Source organism: Tiliqua scincoides, chromosome 12, assembly GCF_035046505.1.
Source record: "Tiliqua scincoides isolate rTilSci1 chromosome 12, rTilSci1.hap2, whole genome shotgun sequence".
NCBI classification, from domain to species: Eukaryota; Metazoa; Chordata; class Lepidosauria; order Squamata; family Scincidae; genus Tiliqua; species Tiliqua scincoides.
The window spans coordinates 12,794,469-12,815,096 of record NC_089832.1 but is presented as its reverse complement, the minus strand read 5'-3'; the positions used below and the strand labels follow the sequence as shown (position 1 = coordinate 12,815,096).

The 20,628-nt window shown below is 44.3% G+C and overlaps 1 protein-coding gene across 2 annotated transcripts; it reads left to right on the top strand.

Moving 5' to 3' along the window:
- The first annotated feature begins 432 nt into the window (after positions 1-432).
- LOC136663232 (SLAIN motif-containing protein-like) lies at positions 433-19,693 on the top strand. 2 transcript variants are annotated; one of them, XM_066640215.1, is made up of 9 exons: positions 433-514; positions 2,300-2,387; positions 4,729-5,458; positions 7,661-7,794; positions 15,432-15,572; positions 16,613-16,927; positions 17,063-17,200; positions 17,309-17,630; positions 18,693-19,693. In XM_066640215.1, exons 3-9 carry the CDS (start codon positions 4,755-4,757, stop codon positions 18,745-18,747), a joined length of 1,809 nt encoding a protein of 602 aa, XP_066496312.1. In that variant the 5' UTR covers positions 433-514; positions 2,300-2,387; positions 4,729-4,754; the 3' UTR covers positions 18,748-19,693. The 2 variants fall into 2 exon arrangements, with proteins under 2 accessions (XP_066496312.1, XP_066496311.1); XM_066640214.1 differs by lacking the exon at positions 433-514 and adding an exon at positions 613-698.
- The last annotated feature ends 935 nt before the right edge of the window (positions 19,694-20,628 follow it).

Below are 20,628 nucleotides of genomic sequence, written 5' to 3'. Positions count from 1 at the left end.
CATGCAGCACAGACCTCCCACTAGTTTTTGCATGCATGCACCCATCCAGGCATCCATCCATGCTCACCACCCTGACACTTTTTCTCGACCTCCACCAGTCTACCAGCCTGCAAGATCCCCCGCATGCGCACAACAGGCGAGCCCGGGCAAGAGCGCGCGCTGCTAAGGCCGGAAAGGGGAGGGGAAGAGAAGAAGCTGAAGGGGGGGTGTCTTTTTTTCTTTTCCCCGCCCACCTGCCTGACTTGTCACCTCTGCTCTCTCTTCCCCCCGCCCTCCTTGCTCTTATGCAAACGAGCATCCAACCGCAGCCAATCAGAAGCGCCCTTCTCCAGCCCCCCTCGGGACTCGCCGCTTCTCTCTCTTCTCCCCCCGCCCTCCTTTCTCTTATGCAAATGAAGCTCCAACCGTAGCCAATCAGATCGTTCGGAGGCACCACAACGGCCAGAGCCACCGCGGCTGAAAGAGAGCGCGCGTGTCTGAGGGAAAAAAGGCTGCGCGGGCGCGCGCGGGGCGGGTAAGAGGCGCGGGCGGGAGCGCGCACGAGCAGGGGGGGCCGCTGAGGGCAATTTTTCTGCTCAGGGCGGGAGGCCGTGGCTGGCCGGTCCTCCCCCGCGCCCAGCCCCTTCCCCGCTGCTAGGCCTTGCGAGGCCCCCTCCTCCCCCCCAGGACTATCGACCTCACCGCAGGGGGTGGAGCAGGTGAGGCCCACTGGGGTGGGGGTGCTCCATTTTGCCCCAGAGGTCTCCAGCTGTCGGGGGGGCTGCCCCACCCCCTTCCTCAGCCCCTCTCTATGTCTCCTCCCCCAGAGGACTCCTTTTGTGACCTTCTGGCACCTGCCTCTGAGGACCCCCCATCTTGTCCCCTCCTCTGGGCCCCCCCTCTGGGGACCCCACATCTTGCCCCTTCTCTGGGACACCCTGTCCTCTGAGGACCCCCCCATCTTGCCCCTCTGCAACACCCTCAATCTTACCCCTTCCTTTGAGACCCCCTTCTCTGAGGACCCCCCATCTTGCCCCTCTGCAACACCTGCTCCTCTGGGACTCCCCAATCTTGCCCCTTCTCTGAGATCCCCCATTTTGCCCTCTTTTGGGACAACCTCTTTTTACTCCTTTTTTTTGTGGGGGGGGGCTGTGCCCCTTTTGACTCATGGGAATAGGTGGTGTTGCTCTGTGGGGGGGCAGTGCATCTACCACCCTGAAACCCCCACCCCCTCCCTGATCTGCCCCTCTTTTGGAGCCACTGCTTTCGGGGACTCAGTAGGACGTGAGAGGTTGTCCCACACCCCCTTTCTCAGCCCCTCTTTATTTTCCCTCTTCCCTTAAGGACCCCCCCCTTTTTTTTTACCTTCTGGCACCTGCCTCTGAGCCCCCCTGAATTGTGTCCCTCTTTTTACTGCTTTTTTGGGGGGAGCTATGCCCCTTTTTTGACTAGTGGGAGGAGCTGGTGTTGCTCTGGAGGGGGCAGTGCATCTACCACAAACCCCCCTTGCCCTGAATTTGCCCCTTTTGGGGCCACTGATTTGGGAGGAGGGGCTCCCTGGCCTCCAGATGTCATTGCAGCATATGTGTGTGGGTTGGTGGGTGGCTTGCCCCTCAACCCCTTCCTCAGCCCCTCTTCACTTTTCCTCTCCCCTGAGAGGACACCCCTTTTTGTTACCTTGTGGCACCTGCCTCCAACCCCCCCCCCATCATGCCCATCTTTTAGGGCAACCTTTTTACTGCTTTTTGAGGGGAGGGGGCTGTAACCATTCTGACTGAAGAGAGGAATTGCTCTAGAGGGGGCAGTGAATCTGCCTCAAACCCCCTCTCTGCCCTGAATTGGTTCCTCTTTTGGAGCTATTGGGGTTTTTTTTGGGGGGGGGAGCTCTACTGCTTTGTGAGGAGGGGGCAATGCATTTGTCTCACCCCTCTCTGTCCTAGATTTACCCCTCTTTTGGAACCACTGCTTTTTGGAGGGGGGCTCGTTCCTTGTAATGACTCTGGCGCCTTTTGTCTTCTTGGAGGAGTTTCTCCCATTCCGCAGCTCTGTGGGTAGGGGGCATGTTCCTGCCTCTATTCCCCCCCATCCTTATCCCTCTTTTGAAGCCATCTCTTTATTTTCCTGCCCCTTTTTTGGGAGAACAGGGAGACCTTGTCTTCTGGTTTCCTGGCAGGAGCTACTCATGCTCCCCTACTCTGTAGGAAGGGACAAGGCACCTGTCTCTTGCTTTCAAGGACGATGATGATTTTTATGATTGGCCTTGGGCCTTGCTTTGTGGTGGTAACTTGTTCTCTCTTCTTTTTTCTCTTCCTGAGCACAGAGCTGCATGCAACTCCTGTGTGAGCTTGTGAGGTCATCCATCCTGGTTGGGCTGCTCATTACTGCACTCGGCTCTGACAGATGAGCTGGTAAGTACATGCCTCTTTTCTGAAGAACAGAGAAAAAACAATTTGGAGTCTTATGGCACACTTGAGGGAACTTCAGTTGATCTCAGAGTCTGGGCTGGGGGTGATGTGAAGGAGATACAAATTGACAGTTTTTGCTTGTTTGTTTGAAATTCTCTTGAAATGGGGGCCAGTTAGGGATGGCTTGAAAGAGTTGGTTATTGCACCTGTTGTATTGGGAAAGGGGAAGAGAGAGAGAGAGACTGCTTTTTAAAAAAAATGATAGAATTCTTATGCAATTGTCATGAAAGAGGATTAATGTTAGGATACTTTGACAGTAAATGTTCTTTGTCTACTTTTCATGGGCCTCACTTTCTGGAAAAAAAAATATCGTGGAAAGTCTGGCTTTATTTTTAAATTGTCACAATAGGTTTTGAATGTTGCAGTTCTTTTTTTAGTGTTCCTCCTGCAGTTTGTCTTAACTGAGAAATTAATATGATAAAACTGAATCTGCTGATTAGGAAAGAACTGTCAAATGCCAAAAGTGATTTTTTTTGACTATTTTCTTAAAAATGAAACCAGTCTTCTATGGCACCTTTAGATCTATTCCCAAATCTTCTGTGGATGAATACAACTCTCTTGCTTCTGGTTAGTCGGGATGTAGATTTTTACTATCATATCTCAGGTCATTGGTTTCTGGTAAATTCCCTTGTGATAGTTGTCCCATTAGTAACTGGCTGGACATTTGATTGGAAGGTATTTAAAAAATTTTTTTATAAGATGTGTTTGTCCTTAACTGTGTCCCCCCCTTTTCAATGCATTACTGAAAATTTACAAGAGAAATACCAAAAAATGTATCATTTTTAATTCAGTAGTGCATTAGAAAAGCTAACATCCAGTTCTCATGCTGGGAATGGAATTCAGAGAGACTTGCATTGTCGCCTTGGGTTTTCTCATGCTATCATCTTTGGTGCACAGCGTCTGTAATAATTGATAATGAAAGATTGAGTGCATACTATGTGTTCTCATTATGTGCTTTAATGTGGATCTGTATAATGTTCTCTGTTTAAAGCTAATTGACAGAGGTGGTTCCATACACACCCTTCCTTATGTCAATATAACCACACACAACTCCAGACCAGCCAATAAGGTTCTCTGTGTGTGTGTGTGTGTAACTTGCCTTTAAATAACATCTGCTATGTAAGCTGAAACCCACACGCTTTGTTCACTGGCTTGTAGCAGGGTAAGTTCTAAATATTTTTTTTCCAACTGCTTCAGGGGAAAAAAAGTAAATTATTGCTTATGGTTATGGTCATTGCTTCTTATTGCTTCATGCATCCCCTTGTAGCAAAGCTTCTGGTGAGCATTTGCTTTGTTTTGCTCTAGAGTGGAACAAAACTGTGAAGAACCTTTAAAAATAAAATTTTGGTTTGCTGTTCTAGTATGAACCGCTGAAGAGGAAGCAACTTCTCAGCATTCTCATAATCTGAGACTAGCAACTCACTTGCTGTTTCCTGGTGTGTGTGTGTGTGTGTGTGTGTGTGTGTGTGTGTGTGTGCGCGCGCGCCCATTTGCACATGTAACAAACTTGACAGCGAAGAAAATAAAATAATTCATGTACTCTGCATGGTGATTATTTGCAGCTTCTGTTCACCTACTTTAGAATGTTTGTATTTCAGATAATTTTCAAGACTAATGTGGTCTTTAAATCTTTGAGACAGAGATGTTATTTTCACTGAATACTATTGAGTTGGATTGCAAAATATTAAGTGCTTGGATAGCTAGAAATATGATGCTGGTTTATAGAAATCCTTTAAGTTATGCTTGAAAGATCTGTTCTACCCTTGTCCTCAGAACCTTTCATTTGGTTATAGGCATGGATAAGTCTTGCCTATTTGGCTTTGTTTGTGCTATTGCCATTTTAGTGCTGAAAACTGCAATCCAAAAATGTTTGGCAAGTCAAGGTTGGCTTTATCCTCCCCAAATTGACCTCGCACAACTTGGTGGTTTCAGGAAGGCAGCTTTATGTGGGCAGTTTCACGAGGAGTCAGTAGGACTACAGATGTACTCATAATGTACTCATTATGAACATCTGTAATGCACTGGATAACGATGAGTTGCCTTTGTCATAGCAGCATCTTAAACTGTTGCTCATATTGGGTAAATATAGTTCATGACAACAAAGTGAGGAAGCAAAGTGTGCTATCCTTGTAAACAAGGGCCTTCATACTCGCAAAATCTTTGCTCTGTTTGCTGTCGGCGTTAAAGCCAGTAACTCTGAAGATATTTAATTGTTTGTAGAGCTACTATATTCTGCTGTAATGTGATGGCTATTTTTAACAACTTCTATGATGCCTTTGTCTAGCAAGACTCCTCAGGGATTTCAAGAAGATGGTTGTTCCTGGAAGTGCCCCTATAATTCAGTCAGACCACAGCCTGGGAACCGAACTAGGCCGGGACTCGACGGAGAGCTCTGCGATGAGTCCAGATGCAGAACCAATGGCTGATCAGGTGGGCCCTGAGTTGGAGGAGGTTCGGAAACTGCAGGAACTTGTGCGGAGACTTGAACTCCAGAATCAGCAGTTGAGAACTAGAAGCCTTCGAAGTGTGCCGGAGGCAAAATTGCTGAGCCAGGCTGGCACTGGAGTGGATAATTGCAATTCCAGGCTCAATGGAATGGAGATGAATAATGGCATAAACGCTCTGATGGATAAACAGGAGTTGCAGATAGTGGCAGACCTGCACTCCGCACTGAGTAAAATGAGGTCAGAAGTAGAAGAGACAGATGAATTCTTGAAAAAAGATGTAGAGGCCACTACACAGCACAGCTGCGCTAGTGCTTCTGGGAGAGAGCCTTCCAACACAGAATGTGAGAGCCCTACAGAAATACAGAGCAGTGATGGCAACACCAGTGACTTCCCTGACTGGGACTGTGGTAGTACAGTGCTGGTAGAAGACCTCGCCACCATAGATGTTGAGCCAGCACTGAGAATGAATGAAGGAAGCATAGATGTGGAAGGTCTCTTCAGTGAGACAGCACTGGATGGAGTGGAAGTGTTGGAGCTTGAGAATGGCAGTGATGAAGAGGACAGCTGGTAGGTACCTTAAGATTGCGGGCTATTGCTTGATAAAGCAGGGGACAAGACTACACCTTTGGACATTTTTAGCAGAGATAGAAGTAAGGCTGAAATTAAATGGTATATTGAGCATGCTCTGATGCAGATGAAAAATGGGTCTGAAGGAAGCACCCATAAGTCTGCAACAGTATGGTTTCAGTGGTTTCCACAACTGTCGATAAACTCAGTACCGTGACACAAAGATAAGGTGGTTAGTTGCTCTCTGTGTTTACTGTGTGGGAGGAGGGTTGACCTGATCCATTCTGTAGATAATCAAACTAAACCAGCAGAAATTGAGGAGCTTTTGCCTCATATGGACAGGAGGCATCCAACTCTGTGGACCGTGTTGTGTATTCACTCAACAGTGCCAAATAGGATGAGGAACTATTTGCAGTCTTGGTGCTTTAGTGTGTGTACCTGCTGTGCATGTGTTTGGTGTACTTTACTGTAAATACTTCTCATGTAATGAGATGTAGTATGTTAAGAAACTTAGTCACAACCATAACCCACTGAAATTAATGGGGCTTAAGTTACTCATTTATTTCAGTTGTGCTTAGTCATCATTGACTTCCTTAGTGTACATCCCAATTTGTAAAATCTCTTTAAGCCACCAGTCCTCATGGCTTACTCTGTTCTTAAAAGATTTTGTGTTAACAAATAATGGGATCTAGTTTGTTCAGTGGGAAAAAGAGGCGAGGACAGGACTGATTGGGTTATATTCATTTATGTAAATTTATTCAAATTTTAAATTTTAAATTCTTTTTTCCCGGCCCCCAACATAGTGTCAGATGATGTGGCCCTCCTGCCAAAATGTTTGGACACCCCTGTTCTAAGTAGTCAGTCATGACCGAGTCCAATAGAAACTTGCATCCACTGTCATGTCTAATCCCATTGATTTCCATGGGATTTTGATCATGAGTAACTAAATTTAGAATACAACTCATTATGTGTAGTTCTCTTATTAATTATTATTATTATTTTTCTGACTGGAATATGCTTGAGAGACATAACAGTGGAAGAAATCTTCAGTGTGTGTGTGTATAAAAAGACAAACCCTTGCATTTTTGTGAGAATTGGAAACTATTTATGTAGTTATGTGACAGACAACTAAAGAACTTATTGTGAAAGTGATTCATGATACTGGTTGTAGTTTAAAGTATTTGTAGTAATGATTTTTATCTTTGAAGCAAAACAATGAAAGGTGGTCTTCTGTCAAAGAAAAGAGAAAAAATATTTTATAATTTTAAAAACCAGCCTTTTTTTTTTTCTTCCATGAAATCATGAAGAACGTGTTCTCTTTCTTTGGCAGAAGACAGTCTTTCAAAGACCAAAATGTGCAAATTCCTATAACTTTAATTTGTTGCATCTTTCACGTTCATTGTGATTCACTTTTTCTTCTGTACATTTTAGGCAAGTTTATTATCTTGCTAATTTAGAACTGTTCTAAGAAGTCTTAGATTGTTTCTTTGATCTCTGCCATCTTGCTAAAACACATTCAGTGTAGCTTATCTGTTCCAAACAGCAAACAGTTTGAGCAGAGAAAGCTTCTGTAACAATAGCACTATTTGATAATAGGCTATCTCCTCTTGGGGCCCACCAGACTCCTCCGTTCATAGTATCATATGAAAGGAGTGCAATTCTAGATTTCTTAACAGTCCTAGTAGGCAACACTTCTATCTTTTTTGCAGTGTAATAATTTAGTTTTCTGTATGAGTTGCATGTGTACTGTATATCAGTATTTCTCAACATTTGTCCTCTGCTGTACCACTTCACATGGTCCACCTATTCAAAGTACCACCAGCAGTAACTGATGACATCATAACCAGTTATTTCTGGGTTGAGAGGCCAGATGCAATGTGACGAACACCAGTAAGAGTCTCAGGGTGGACCGGAGGGCTTTTTCGAGTGCGGAAAAGCAGGCATTGGAGCTCTGCCCGCTGAGCCGAGCCTCCTTCCTTCGATCATTACGTCGTGTTCCTGGCCTCGCTGTTGGGCAGAGGTCCAGGGTCCTGCAAGAACCGCCAGACAGCACCACCTCAAGTACCACTGGTGAGAAACACTGATGTCTATAGGTCATGTCAGGTTCTTAACAGCCTTTTCACTCTGTAAAAGCTGACAGACTGGTGTAGTAGTTGTATTCATTTGTTGGCTTGGTATTAACTTTCCATTGTTCTGCTTAAGGCTGTATGTCTCTCCAAGAAAGCCATCTGTAGATGAAAAGGAGTCCCCCTTGAAGTGGTGTAGACAGGTGTTGGACCACCCCAGCCCTGAGACAGAGGCAGCCTGCCGTACTTTTCTCGGTAGACTCGACCAAGGTATGTGAGATGCTTGTGCTCAAAGGGGCATCCTAGTGCTAGTAGCCATTCGGGTTCATAGAATGTTAGTTGGAAGGGGCATTGAAGGCCATGCATTACTGGTTCAGTACTGGCAATTATAGCATCTCTGACAGGTGGCCATCCAGCCTTTGCTTTAAAACCTTCAGTGAGAGAGAGAAGGCGGGGTGGGGGCAGTGGCATGCAGGCCAAATTTCTTTTGTTTACTTTATTATACAGGTAGCAGTACTGCAAAGTACTTGTGATGTAAAGATTGAGTTGGATGATTTAGATTCTCTTGCTTTGGGTATTTTGAGTTTTGCAGCACTGACTTGAGTCCAAGTCTTGATCTCTCGGTTTACTCTTTCCAATTTTCTTGCTTGGAGCTTGCTAAGCCATCTTGCATTAGCACTAATGGCTGGGCAAAGTGCCATGGAGATAATCTTACTAAGCCTGCTGTAGGCAAAGTGGTTTACATGATCCTTGGGCAAACGTATCCTAATCGGAGGATGACTTCTATCCTTGCAATGATCTTAAGAGACTACTCTACTTTACAGACAAACGACTGCAGTGAGTTCCTGAAGTGAGAATCTCTTTTACTGCTTCAGGTTCTTTTAACCGAAGTTAGTTCACATGCATCAAATGATGTACATGTATGTAAAATGGAGGTGCCAGATGCTGTACCTGAAGTATCTCTTGGTGGTTGCAGCTTGGGGAGAACGTGGGGGGAGCGGGGAAAGGCTGGTGAGGGAAGCCGTCCACATTATGGCAAACATGAGAGGGGCCTTATTTTCTCGACTTGGAAGAGCATGTAGACTTTTGCATTTTTATGCAGTGACAGAAGGTCACTTTTCTCTGCTCTGTAACTAAGGAGTAGCAATACACTTATGTATTTATAGTCCAAACTAAAGCAATGCCTATATTGGGACCAGTCGAATATAGGATTAATACTAAAGGCATGAATCTTGTTTGGACTCTGAATTTTAATGAAGCACAGTGGTTCTCAAACTGGGGCGTTGTGACGCCCCAGCCGGAGAGCCCTGGCTGCTTCCCCCTTAAGGAGCGGGGGAAGGCAGCAGCATGATCCTCAGGATCGCATCGCTAAGGGGGTGCAGGCAGATTCCCAGATTCCATTCTGGCACCAAATATCAGAAAATACTTTGTATTCTGCAATATTGGAAAATACTTTCTCGATGCCGAGTTCTAAGACTCTTGGTGGTTCAGTAGTGCCATGATCACTAATGTTACAATCTGTGAATCTTAGGTGTGAATTGGCCGTGTAATAACTTTATAAAGCAGTGGATTAAAAATATTTTATTCATCATTCTGAAAGGAAAAAAAACACATTTTGTTTAAATTTAAACTAAACAAGTTAAACTTATTTAACTTTAAAAAACTAAATAAGTTTTTTTTCTCAAATTTGTAATGGTTCCATTTAAGTGTTGGGCAACATTGTTTTATTTTGCTATCCTCCACTGCCACAAAGCCTTCACATTTCTGGTTTCCGCAGATCCACTCTTGCACTAGGGCACAGGGAGTAGATTTAGCCAGAATTTAGCCAAGTTAGAGAATATAGGCAAGGCTCTGGTAAGATGGAGATATGTCCATCCCTCAAAAGCATAGTTTTGTCATTTGCCATCATGTCAGACTACTCAGGGAGGTAGAATTATAGTATAATAGACTGTTTGGTTAGCCAGTTATTAATCTCACTAGTTTCAGAATGGCTTTTAATATGCATTTCAAGTAGATGCCTAGGTGAACATTGTAGCAACTTTGTCTTGTGCTGTCAAAATATCCTCTGTTTGGAGTTTAGAACTGGATGCCTTTTTTAAAAGGTGCAAGAAAAACAAGAGCTGCCATTTAAGCTCATACTGCTTTACATTTTATGGCCAAGTTGGTTGCTCTAGAAAGCATTCACTTGGCTGTTCAAAGAATGCACAGGCTCATCTGTGCAGAGCAGTTTCCAAGTTAAGGGATTTTAAGGACAAGTTGGTTCAGAATAAGGCTTGATTGTTCTCTGTCTGCATTGATCATTCCACTCTTTGAACTCTCAGTATTGGTCTCAGTTCACACTGATGAGAAAGTCTTTCCTTTATTTTAATGAACCAAGCACCTATGGCATGTTAATGCTGCCTTTTTATGTATATTTATTTAAAATAGTTCTATCCCTCACGGTGGGTTATAAAATAAACCCTAGAAGCTTATATGATCTGTAGTGCTTCTTCCACAACTACACAGTGCTAATTAAATGAAAACTGCCTTAAGGGAAGTATGGAGGGAAAAAGAACTCTTCTTACCCATCACAGAGGTCCACATAAGGTAACCTCGTGGGGCCATTCTTCACACTGAATGTTCCTGTGTGTGATGTGTTAGTAATATAGTCTGTCCTGTGCTCCACCAGCTTAGAGAGGTGAGGTGCAAAGCACTTCTTGCCACTCAGGACAGGCTGGTTATTTCATTTGTGTACATGGCAATGACATTGTAATGGCACTGTACTGACTTCGTTAAGAAATGCTAAGGTGGGAAGCTCATGAGACATGTTTTCTCTTTGCCTACTTCCAGGATAATGTGGGAAGGGGAGTCTTGTATCTCCCATGGTAGGTACTGTCCTTGCCTCAGGTGTACTCTGGAGGGTTGGGTCAAAGTAGGGCCCCCCAAACTTCATAAAACAAACTAACATCTACCTCCAGGACCGAGATTAGTGTCAGATGAAAATGTCATTGAAAATCTCTTAAAAAGGAGCCCCTATGATTATGGGGCATTAAAACTCTTATAAATTGAGCCTTCGAGAGTTGGGGATAGTTCAGACTTTGCAGAAATATCAGCTAAGTCATGGGATGGTGAATATAAATGAACTTGAGGCATAGGTTTATAATAACTCCAAATTATACTACCAGAACAAACCCTTGGCTTTCCTTCCAGCTTCAGAGGGAAAGCTTGGAGATGGCCATTTGGATGATGACTTGGCTCCAAGTTTGAAGCTAGGGTGGGTGTCATCCTTGCCAGCTACACAAGGCTTCTGAGGTCCAGTGCAACTGTGGGAACTCCACCCAACCCCTCACTTCAGCTTCAAGCTTGACAATGGGATAGGGGAGCAGAGGATTGTGCAGTCCTGTGTAGTAGGTCAGTCTCACTGAGTTCTGATGGTCCTTATTCCCAAAGTCCTAAGGCTCCAATTCTGTGTAGACTTACTTGCTAGTGAGCCCATTGAACACAGTGGTGAGCAGGACTATGTTCCAAGCAGGGTCCTAGCAACCATCATTATAAGCATTTGTGTAGCACTGTCTGAGCCTATAAAGTGCTTCATACACTTTATCCTGAGGTGGGGTCTGAATCGGGGAAATCCCAATGTGCAGCTCAGTCTCTCAGCCACTATGCTACAAATGTTGACTTGGTTATCAAGGCTGGCCAGAATCCATGGAGCTCTCCTTGTAGCTGTCCTGAGTGCACTTGAGTAGCATATCACGTTGTTGGTATGCTACTTGCAGGCCTTGAAGTATTAAGCCCGGCAGAGAATTATGATTGGAGAATTGAGAACTGTCACCCTTTGTTCTAATTCCAGACATTTTAAACTATCAGCCATAGTTGGAAGTCGAATTACTGGTTTGTATCATGGTCCAGGGTGAGTGTGTCTGGCATGGAACCCATACAAATGTAGTTTTGACATGCTGTCTCTCCCCTCCCCTCAGAATCTGTGTCTAACTTGGTAACATTTCATGGCTTTCTTGTATCTTCCTCTAGCCAGTAGGTGGAAATCCCTGTATTGCAGTCCACTGGCGTCTCCAAGTGTGCATAACTTGAATGCTGACACAGGGTCCTGTAGCAATGCACTAAACTCTCCTGGGCACTACAAATCAACTAACAAACCGCTACTAACTTGTGGCAGCTCAGGTATGGCATGGCATTGGGGGTGCTTTCAGAAGACTGGAGGTGGGAGATGTGTAAGGGGGTACTGGGGGGGAGAGGGGGTCTGAGACTGGGGTTACCAAACTACCCTTAACATGGTTTTCCTTCCCTTTGTCTGGTGTTTCAGGAACATTTCTGCTTCAAATTCCCTTGCTTGTTTTTGCTAACTCTAGGGAATTCTAAACACTCTGAATGACTTCTTAAGTTGACTTGGCACATCTGAGCATTTCATGTGACTGTTCTTTTGGATAAAGCCCTGGCAGAACCTCCTGTTGAGCAGGGCTTTTCTCTTCTTCATTGCCACTGCTTGTTTTGTTTCAGTATGAAGACTTTCTGCTTGCATGTGCAGAAACTTCTTGTGTTGGATGAGGATTAGCTTGGCAGTCACAAGACCATACATACATAAATATACAGTAATTATGTGCGCCTAGCCTCTGAAAACACTTTGCCTGTCTGACGGTGACTAGCTTCCCCGAGAGTGGTATGACCAGTATGCACTGGTAGTGGCAGCTTATCGAGGTCACTTTCTTAATGCTTGCCTTGGGATAAATCCTCTTAACACAGTACTTGGAATGCTCACTTCTTAGGCGTTGCTGTGCAGTTAATTCTAGAGTTAAGAACATGTATTTAGTTTCAGTCTTTAAAAATGAATGATACCTTTCTAGCTTGATTTTAAAAACTCAGGATTAAATAAGAGGTTGTCAGAATAGTTCCGAAAAGTATTTCATGGGAGTTTTGGGTTGGAGAGGGCCGCAGACATTGGGGAATTTACCATCCAGATATAATCCTGTTGGTGGATTTTTACCTGTTAAAGTAACCATTGAACTGTTCCCTCTATGTCTCTTGAAAGCTGAAACAACAGAGGCACTTGTATTTTTGAAGTACCTTTGCTTGTCTTTTGGTATTTGGATACACGGTTACCCTGTTTTTCTTTTCTCCATCCTTTGACATATAGGAAAGAGCAAAATATTCCCTTCACTTCAACTGTGTACTGCTTGCAAACTGGCTTTAAGACTTATTTGATCAAAAGGCAGCACAGAAATTGAATAATTTGGTTGCGCACTTGCAAGCTGTGTATGTTTTTCTAGAGAGGGGCTCCTTGGGATTGCTGGCTTTTCAGAGTGAAGAGGAAGAACAGGGGAACATTTTTAAGCAAAGCCCTTTTAAACACACAGTGAGTAGCTGCTAAACCCTCCTTTAGCAGTATTTGGTGAGGCAAGTGGCAGACTTCTTATGGGGAGTTGGGAGCAGCTTATCCAACCATTCTGCAACTTGTTGTTGGGTTTTTGACTTGCCTGCCAGACCTGCAGTTCAGAGTTTTGGCACTGTGCTTTGAGTTTTGGCACAGAAGCTCAGCTTGCTTCTGATCTTGATCTGGATCATTTGGAGGTTAATCTGTTGCTAGACAGGAAGCTCTCCTCTTCATTCTTCTTTAGGGACTAATGAGGTGAACTGATAGAAGAGGAAGAATCTTCCATGTGTTCCAAGTCTGGTTGAATAGTATGGCTTAAGGAAGGAGACGGAGACAAACACATGCACTGCCAGCTGATTGAGAGACCAATTTTTGCCCACATCTGGGTGCTTTTTCTGGCTAGTGTTGCAAGAGTTTAGGCCAGGATATGAAGCAAAGAAGGTGTTACTGCTGTTCTGCTTGTTTCCGTATTGTCCTAGTAACTTTAATTACCAGCATGGCAGCAGATCCCTGTGCTAGGAGTGGAGGAATTAAAATTGCCCAGGTTAGACATGAATGCACATCCTGCCTAGACACAAATGAAGCCTGCCATATAATTAGCGTGGGTTATTCACTACACTTCTTGAAAGTGTTTCAGGAACTCAATGCACTCGCCTTGTGACAAGTAAGAATCTCAGGTCATGAAGCTTGAAATATTGGGTCTCTTTAGACCACCAAGTGACCAACTCTAAATACGTCAGGGAAACTTTGGAAGATTATTAATGTCTTTGCAATGTAGCTTACTGAACTGAAGAAAAGGCCTGCTTTGATCTATATTTGCCATATAGTCGGTTTCCTAGCAGTATGTTATGCGGCTTGGGCCTTAACCATGCTCTCTCTCAACTTGAGAAGGAAGGGATAGTTTGCCTGTGGAGGTTGTGGATATACTCACCAAGCTCAAATTGATAGGACTAGACACAGCAAGCCTGGGTATGATTGGTTTAAGTGAAGCCTACAGGACTATCAAGGAAAGATTGATATTGAGCGTCAAGAGCTATTCTGCGCAGCTAACACCATTTGCTCCCCTCTCCACCTGCACATCCCAGTCAGTTTTGGGAAGCCGGCTTCTTTCTTTTATCATCTGCAGTGCCCGCAGGCTCGCAGAGCATTGCAAGATGTAATGCATTTCCATCAGCTCTGCTAGTGGGCAGGTTCAGTGGCATTCCCTACTCAGAAAGAAGATGTAGCTGTGACAGGAACTGTGTGGAGACATTACATCACATATATTTTTTTTAATCGCCCACTGCATGACACCCTCCGTAAGAACCATCTGGCTCCACTGCTCCACTGCTGAACAAAATGCGGGGTTGGGAGGATTCATTTAAATTACAAACTCTTCTTTCTATAGAGGAAACTGACTCTCTTGACAAGGTTGCCAACTTTGTTTCTGGGATACTGGCAGGACGGAATTCTGGGTCTTCTGCTATATTATGGTGAATGGGGGGTATTGGATGATTATGATTTATTTTATTCTTTTTGTTTGTGTGTTCTGGATGTCTGTTTGTCATTGTGTATATCTATGCCAATAAAGATCTTATGTATGAATGTTTAAACGTGACTCGCAGCAGAAGAATGAAGGATATTTTGATTGATGCAACCTGTTAAATAACTGCACCTATGCTTATATTTAGACTAAGTTAATGGATGTTTTCAGTAACGTCCAAGGCATGTTTCTAAACTTGGTTTGCTTTCTTGAAAATATCTGTAGTCATTCTGTAAAAATGCATCAGTTAAACTCTGAAAACACTTGGACTAGAATTGGTAGAGGGTTATAACTTCTGCTCACAGCTTTCCTTTTTACTCTGTTCTTCAGTCAACAGTGCAGAATCTACAGGTGCAAGATTTTTGTACTTGAAGATGGGGAATGGCAGTAGTTCATTACTGTATTGCTGTGCACAACTGTTGCTCCATCCAAACTGCTTCTCTGACTGTAATCTTTCTCTCCTCCCCACTCCTCCACCATTAAATGTTGCATGTGATAGTGACATTTGAGTTGCCAAAAGTGGGCAGGTATTGTTAGTGGTAATGCCCCTCTGACAAAACCCATTCTGTGTGTTCAGCAGGTAGGAGATACCTTTGTGCCTAAGATTCAGGGCCCAATCCTGGGCAGATGCAGCTGTGCCAGTGGGGCACATGCTGCATCCCGTGGTGGGGGTGCAGTCACAGAGGCTTCCTCAAGATCAGGGTCCGTTCCCTTACCGCGGGGCAGCATTGCAGCTGTATTGGCGCTAGAAAGCTGGTTAGGATTGGGCCCTTTGTTCAGCATAGGTTCTGTAGTTATCAGACGTGCAAGGATGAATTTTCCTGTAAAAGTTCACTTACTTCGCAGTCTGGCACAGAAGAGACCTCTCACATTCTGGATTGCCTATTACCTCTAATGGGGAACTTGGTTGCTTTATGGTGAAGCCTTGTAGTACTCCTTACTAGACTAACAATTTGCGTAGTATGAGATGCATGTGTGAGGTTTACCTTATTTTCTCCTTTCTTTCTCTGGTTCCTAAAGGTTATTTGAGCATGCATTCAGCCTTGAGCTCTCAATCCTCTGTTGACAGTGAACTCAGTACCTCAGATGACTCCATCTCAATGGGCTACAAACTGCAGGATTTGACCGACGTGCAGGTTATGGCCCGTCTACAGGAAGAAAGTACGTGAAAGCAGATGGCTTCCCCTCTGTGTGGAGAGGAATGCGTGTATGTGACGCATGGGATAGCAGTAATGTGGGAAGGAGTCAAAATTCTAGGTTTAATACAGCAAAGATGAGATTTTATTCATCAGAGCAGTGCAAAGCTAGTTGGGGTTTTTTTTTTCTGAAGGAGGCTTTGTTTAAAAACTATGCCTGACAGCTAGAAACGTGTTTCAGAGGGACTGACAATCTCCAGGATTTCATGCCCTAAACTAGATATTTGTCATGTCCTTGTATGAACCACTGTTCTTGTAGAAGATTGCTTGCATAATTGCAGATCTGTGGAGACTGGACCAGGCATCCTATTTTAGAGCACTGAAGATACTGAAAAGATTTTAAATTAGAAGCATGAAATACTGTGGCATAAATTGAGTTTTCAGCTTGAAGTGTGTTTACCTTCTCTTGCATTAAACATTAAAGTCCTCCTTTGATCCATAGACTTTAATCTGAATTGAAGCTCTTGTTCGATTGAGATTGAACACAGAACCAAATTATCCTCCGATTTAAATTTTACAGAAAAAGAATAAGCGCAAAAAGAAAGAAGTAGACACTTAGGCTGGATGGCTCCTTGTTGCTACTATTTATACTGAATACCGGAAGAAGGATTAGTGCAGAGCTTGTACATTCTCCGTATTCTAATCCCCCCTGCCCCCAAATCAACTGGTCCTGTTCCAATGGAAACTAGCACTACCACCCCTTAGCACAGAGTGTAGTTGAGGCCTGCATATAATTGAGTTCGTGAACTGAACTATGAAAAGAATGCTATTGGTTTGCAGTGCATCTATCAAATACAGAGTTACTGACTGCCTCCAACCCTTGGTTTATTGAACAATGTTGAGCTGTTTGATCCACCTTGATTGCAATAGGCAGAAATATAGTCTAGGTTTGATAACCCGTTGGTGAGTCATTCATGCCCCAAACCCTAGCTGGGCTGGGCTGGGCAAGAACTTTGGTCAATTTGATCAAGCAGTGATTATGTCCTGTGATTGGCCACACTTCAGGTCTCCGTCAGGACTGCGCCTCCAGCTCGGCCTCCGTTTCCCGCCGCAGTTCTAGCGCCTCCTTGCACTCCTTGCGCAGAGGTACTTACAGTGACCAAGACTTCGACACATACAGCTTGGAGGATGAAGATGATGACTGCTCCCTTTCCTATCACAGCAGCCACAGATACTCGCCGTCCCCTCTCAGCTCTCCAAGGTGCCAGTCCCCATCCACAAATACAGACTACGGCAGGGCATCAGGCCCCCGGATCCGGCCCCCACGAAGAACAGTGCAAAGTTCTATGCAAGAGAGGTTAAAGTACTCTGGCCATGAAGGTGTGTGGCGCTGTTGCTGAGCACTGCTGAATTCTGTAATGTATGGCTTGGCAAATAGGTGTGGGTGGAGAGGGGAAGAAGCGTGTGTGTGAATTTATAGGAGTTTGATTCCTTATCGCTGCATTTCCTCCACAGAGGAGCTACGACACAGCATGCCTAATCTGGCTAGAACAGGTCTGCGTTCCTTGGAGTCTGTGAGGAACAGTCGTAGTTTAGAGTCGGATCTGCAGGTTCCAGGTAGCAGGCTCTCCAGAATCCAGCAGCCGTCTGCTAGTAAGTTGGTTTCTGCTCCCTTTAACATTCTTAAGAGCCTTCAGTTGCTTTTCTCCTCAAAATCCTAGTGTGGTCTCATTTGTGCCTTCTCTCCTGCTCCATTTCAAGGTCTGGCTCCAAGCAAGCTCCGTTATTCCTCCAGTGCTGGACAGCCTCCCTTAACGGTCCGACAACCAATGAAAGCAGGCTCCTGTGCAAACTCTCTCCTAACGCCACGGCAGCCAGCAAGAGCTGTTGGTTATTCCAATCCTACTGGCAGAGTTCGGAAGCTGCAGTCTTCCACACTCACTCCAGGTTCTGCAGGTGGCAGCAGTTCTGTGGTCAGGAGCAGTAGTATGGCCACAGGAGCAAAAAATGCCCCGACTAAAAGCCGAACAAGCATCGGGGGAACATCCTCCCCGAAGAGCAAGCTGAGCCAGCCAGCCAAGAGGTAAGAGTCAGAAGCTTGAAGTAACTGGATGAGGAAATGTTGCTCTTGGCACCCAGTACCCTGAGAAAATCTCATGCAGTTTGTGTGGATACACTTGCCTGGATATACCGGCAGTGTTGGTGTCCAGCACGTTGGCTGAAACGTTTGTATAATTCTGCTGTTAGTAGATGGTTGCAGTGAATGAAGACTGCTTGATATGTGTGAGTTTAAGTTGTATAGAGTTGACTTCAGTGCGGTTGGCTCAAAATCATTGCAGCTGTCCGGTGGGAAGCCCAATTCACAGCTAGCTACAGAAGTGTTTAAATAACTTTAAAAACAGTACTTTCATGTTTTGAAAGACCATCACTATGTTTCTGCCTTGGACTGTTTTAGTGCTGATTGCCCCTGACTTTGGGCTTCACACATTATGGGTTGCATATTCTGAAATTGTATTCTAAATTAGCCCAGTTGGCTGGTATCTCTTTTTTGGATATACAGGGAGATGTACTATTTTATTTAAAACGTTCTGCTTGTGTATGCATTAGGAGCCTGTTGATAGTCACAAAAATCAAGAAATAGACATATGGCTAGTAAGCTAAGCTGATACCTCCTCCCCCTTGACTAGTTATAAGTTCATGGTTCTCCCCCACCTGCCCCCAGTGTTCCTTCAAGTGTCTAGTTTTCTGTATCTCTAGCATTTATGCTACAGCAACCAATAAACTTTAATGTCTGAGCTTAACTGTTGTTGCTTCATTCAATTTAGGCAGCAGTTTGGAGGGCCTGTTGCCATGGTGCATGCAGTTACTGCTTTTGTGAAATAATGACCAGCCATGGCTTTCCTACATGTGTACCTGCAACAAAATACAACAGTTGTGTAGGTAGCTATGTTCTTCCTGTACCTGTGTAGGAAATGATCATTTAGGAAGTGGCCTGAAGCATGTTGAGAAGGGCAACATGTTTAGAGTTTTTTTAAGTGTGGGATAACATTCAGTCTGAAGGGCTGTGGTCCAGTGACAGAATATGCTTTTTGTTTTTTAATAGTAATTATCTTGTGATTATCTGAAGTACCAACTCTTTTACCAGGTTTCCAAAGGCCAGTGTTTCTGCTGATGACTCGTGGAAGGAAGGGTGTTACTGAGCCAATGCAAAGATGCTGATTAATGGACATCTCTGAATGGGTAGGTAGTTGGACAGGAGCCCAGCTGGCTGGGCAGAAGAAGGCTATTAAAACTTCACCCCCCTCTACTTCCACCAGACTTGACTGATTAGGACAATCTCTCACTCAGACCACCTTTTGCCTTCACTTTGTTTCGATGGTGGAAAAAGACTGCCTTTTGTTCCTGCTGTTATATTCTTACTGCTGAGCCCAGAAGACTGTGTAGAAGTAGCCTGTGTACACTTGAAGACTTGATTTTATGTCCACAGTGAAGGGAAGAGAGCATGGACTGGAGCTCCTGCACCAGCAAGCAGCCCTGGATTTCTGTGACTTTGTTTTACAAAAGCAGGTGGAAAAAAAAGTAGGTATCATTAGGATTCTTTAGTGGCACCTGGCACACCAGAACCCTTTCTAGGAAACTCAGAGGGTTTTTTTACTTGTCCTTTATAGGAGAGGTGTCTTTGGTACTTTTATTATTGTAGAGGCTGAAACTGGTTTTTATAATTGATAGTACACTTAAGATTTGTATCACCTGTCGCAGAAGAGTTTCTTATGGCAGCAGCATCAATCACCTTTTGTGCAATCTTGCCTGCCTGCTCTTTCATATCTTCAGCTGGGCAAGACCTGGCATTGCTCTCTGGCTTGGTGTGGGTAGCAGTGCCATCTCCAAAAGCTGAACATGCACCTGAAGTTTCTCTCCCTCATTGTCCTCACCTAATCCCAAATGCTGATATGTTTCTTTTCTGCTTTTGTATAAGTCTTTTCTACAGTCTTTTTTTTTTTTTTTTTGAATGAAGGAACTTTGGTTTTTAAATTCAAGCAGTAATTGCTGGAGCTTGCTAACTGCAAGAACACAATCATTGTACCTGGGAATGCACACTGGCCACTAAAGTGACTTGATATTGTAGTTAATAAATGTAAAGGTGCAAATAATACCTACCTTACCTTTCAGTAGCCATGCTGTGTTGTACTGCTTTTTTGACTGAGCTGTAAACTCTATAGATGTAGCCACAAAAGTAACTTTTTCCTGGGCCACTATGGTTTCCCACCCTAAGATCGGCTAGCCATTTGTTAACACTCATTGACACCTGCAAAACTGAACAAAAAAATTGAGTGTTTCAAACTTTTTTGACCTTCAGCTCCCCATTTTTTTTGCGGTGGAGTACTACCTGGCCTTGGTAGTGCTTCCATTTTCTTTTATGAAAATTGGAATTAAGGGAGCTAGGTGTGTCTGCAAGCTGTGGTGGAATGTTACCCAAGGGGACAAGAGTCAAGCACTGTGTGTATGCAAAAAGCATAGGCAAGTACTAACGTGCTCTGTAACTGCTGCTGAGCAGAGCCTCCTTTCCCCTAGCAATCAGGTGTGTTCCCTTTAGAGGTCAGGCTGAAAAGCAGCTTTAGTGGGTCTAGCTCAGTATTTTTCAGTAGGATCATGAAACCTCATTGGAGGGTTCACACAACCATTCAAAGCCTGTGCAAGAGAGCTGGGGTTCAGTTCAATAATGGTACTGCCCTATCAAAGCTGCATTCTTGATATAAGCCTGCACAGCCTCTTCTGTCTTGCCCCAGAGTTGTTGTGAAGACACGAGGCAGGGGGAAAATGCAGTAGGGATCCCCTCTTACTTTTATTTGGGACTTGGCATGAAAAGTTGAAGTCTACTAGTCTAGCTGAACACCCTGTTCTAGCACTTGTAGCTTCAGCTCAGCAGCACTGTGAGGAAAACAAATGCATGTAAGCAGTGCTTTGCTTGGCTGTTTAATCCTCTGCTGTCCCCACTACTTTTTTCTTCAAAAGGGGAAAATGTTTACATCTCTCCCTCACAACAGCAACAGACTTTTGGCAGAGTTTGCTCAAACACTACC

What these genes read in the sequence shown, in the direction of transcription:
- LOC136663232 (XM_066640215.1), top strand. Translation starts at nt 4,755, where the DNA reads ATGGTTGTTCCTGGAAGTGCCCCTATAATTCAGTCAGACCACAGCCTG. An exon ending in TCTCGGTAGACTCGACCAAG is followed by an intron (nt 7,795 to 15,431) that starts GTATGTGAGATG and finishes TGGTTCCTAAAG; the next exon opens with GTTATTTGAGCATGCATTCA. An exon ending in GGCCCGTCTACAGGAAGAAA is followed by an intron (nt 15,573 to 16,612) that starts GTACGTGAAAGC and finishes GCCACACTTCAG; the next exon opens with GTCTCCGTCAGGACTGCGCC.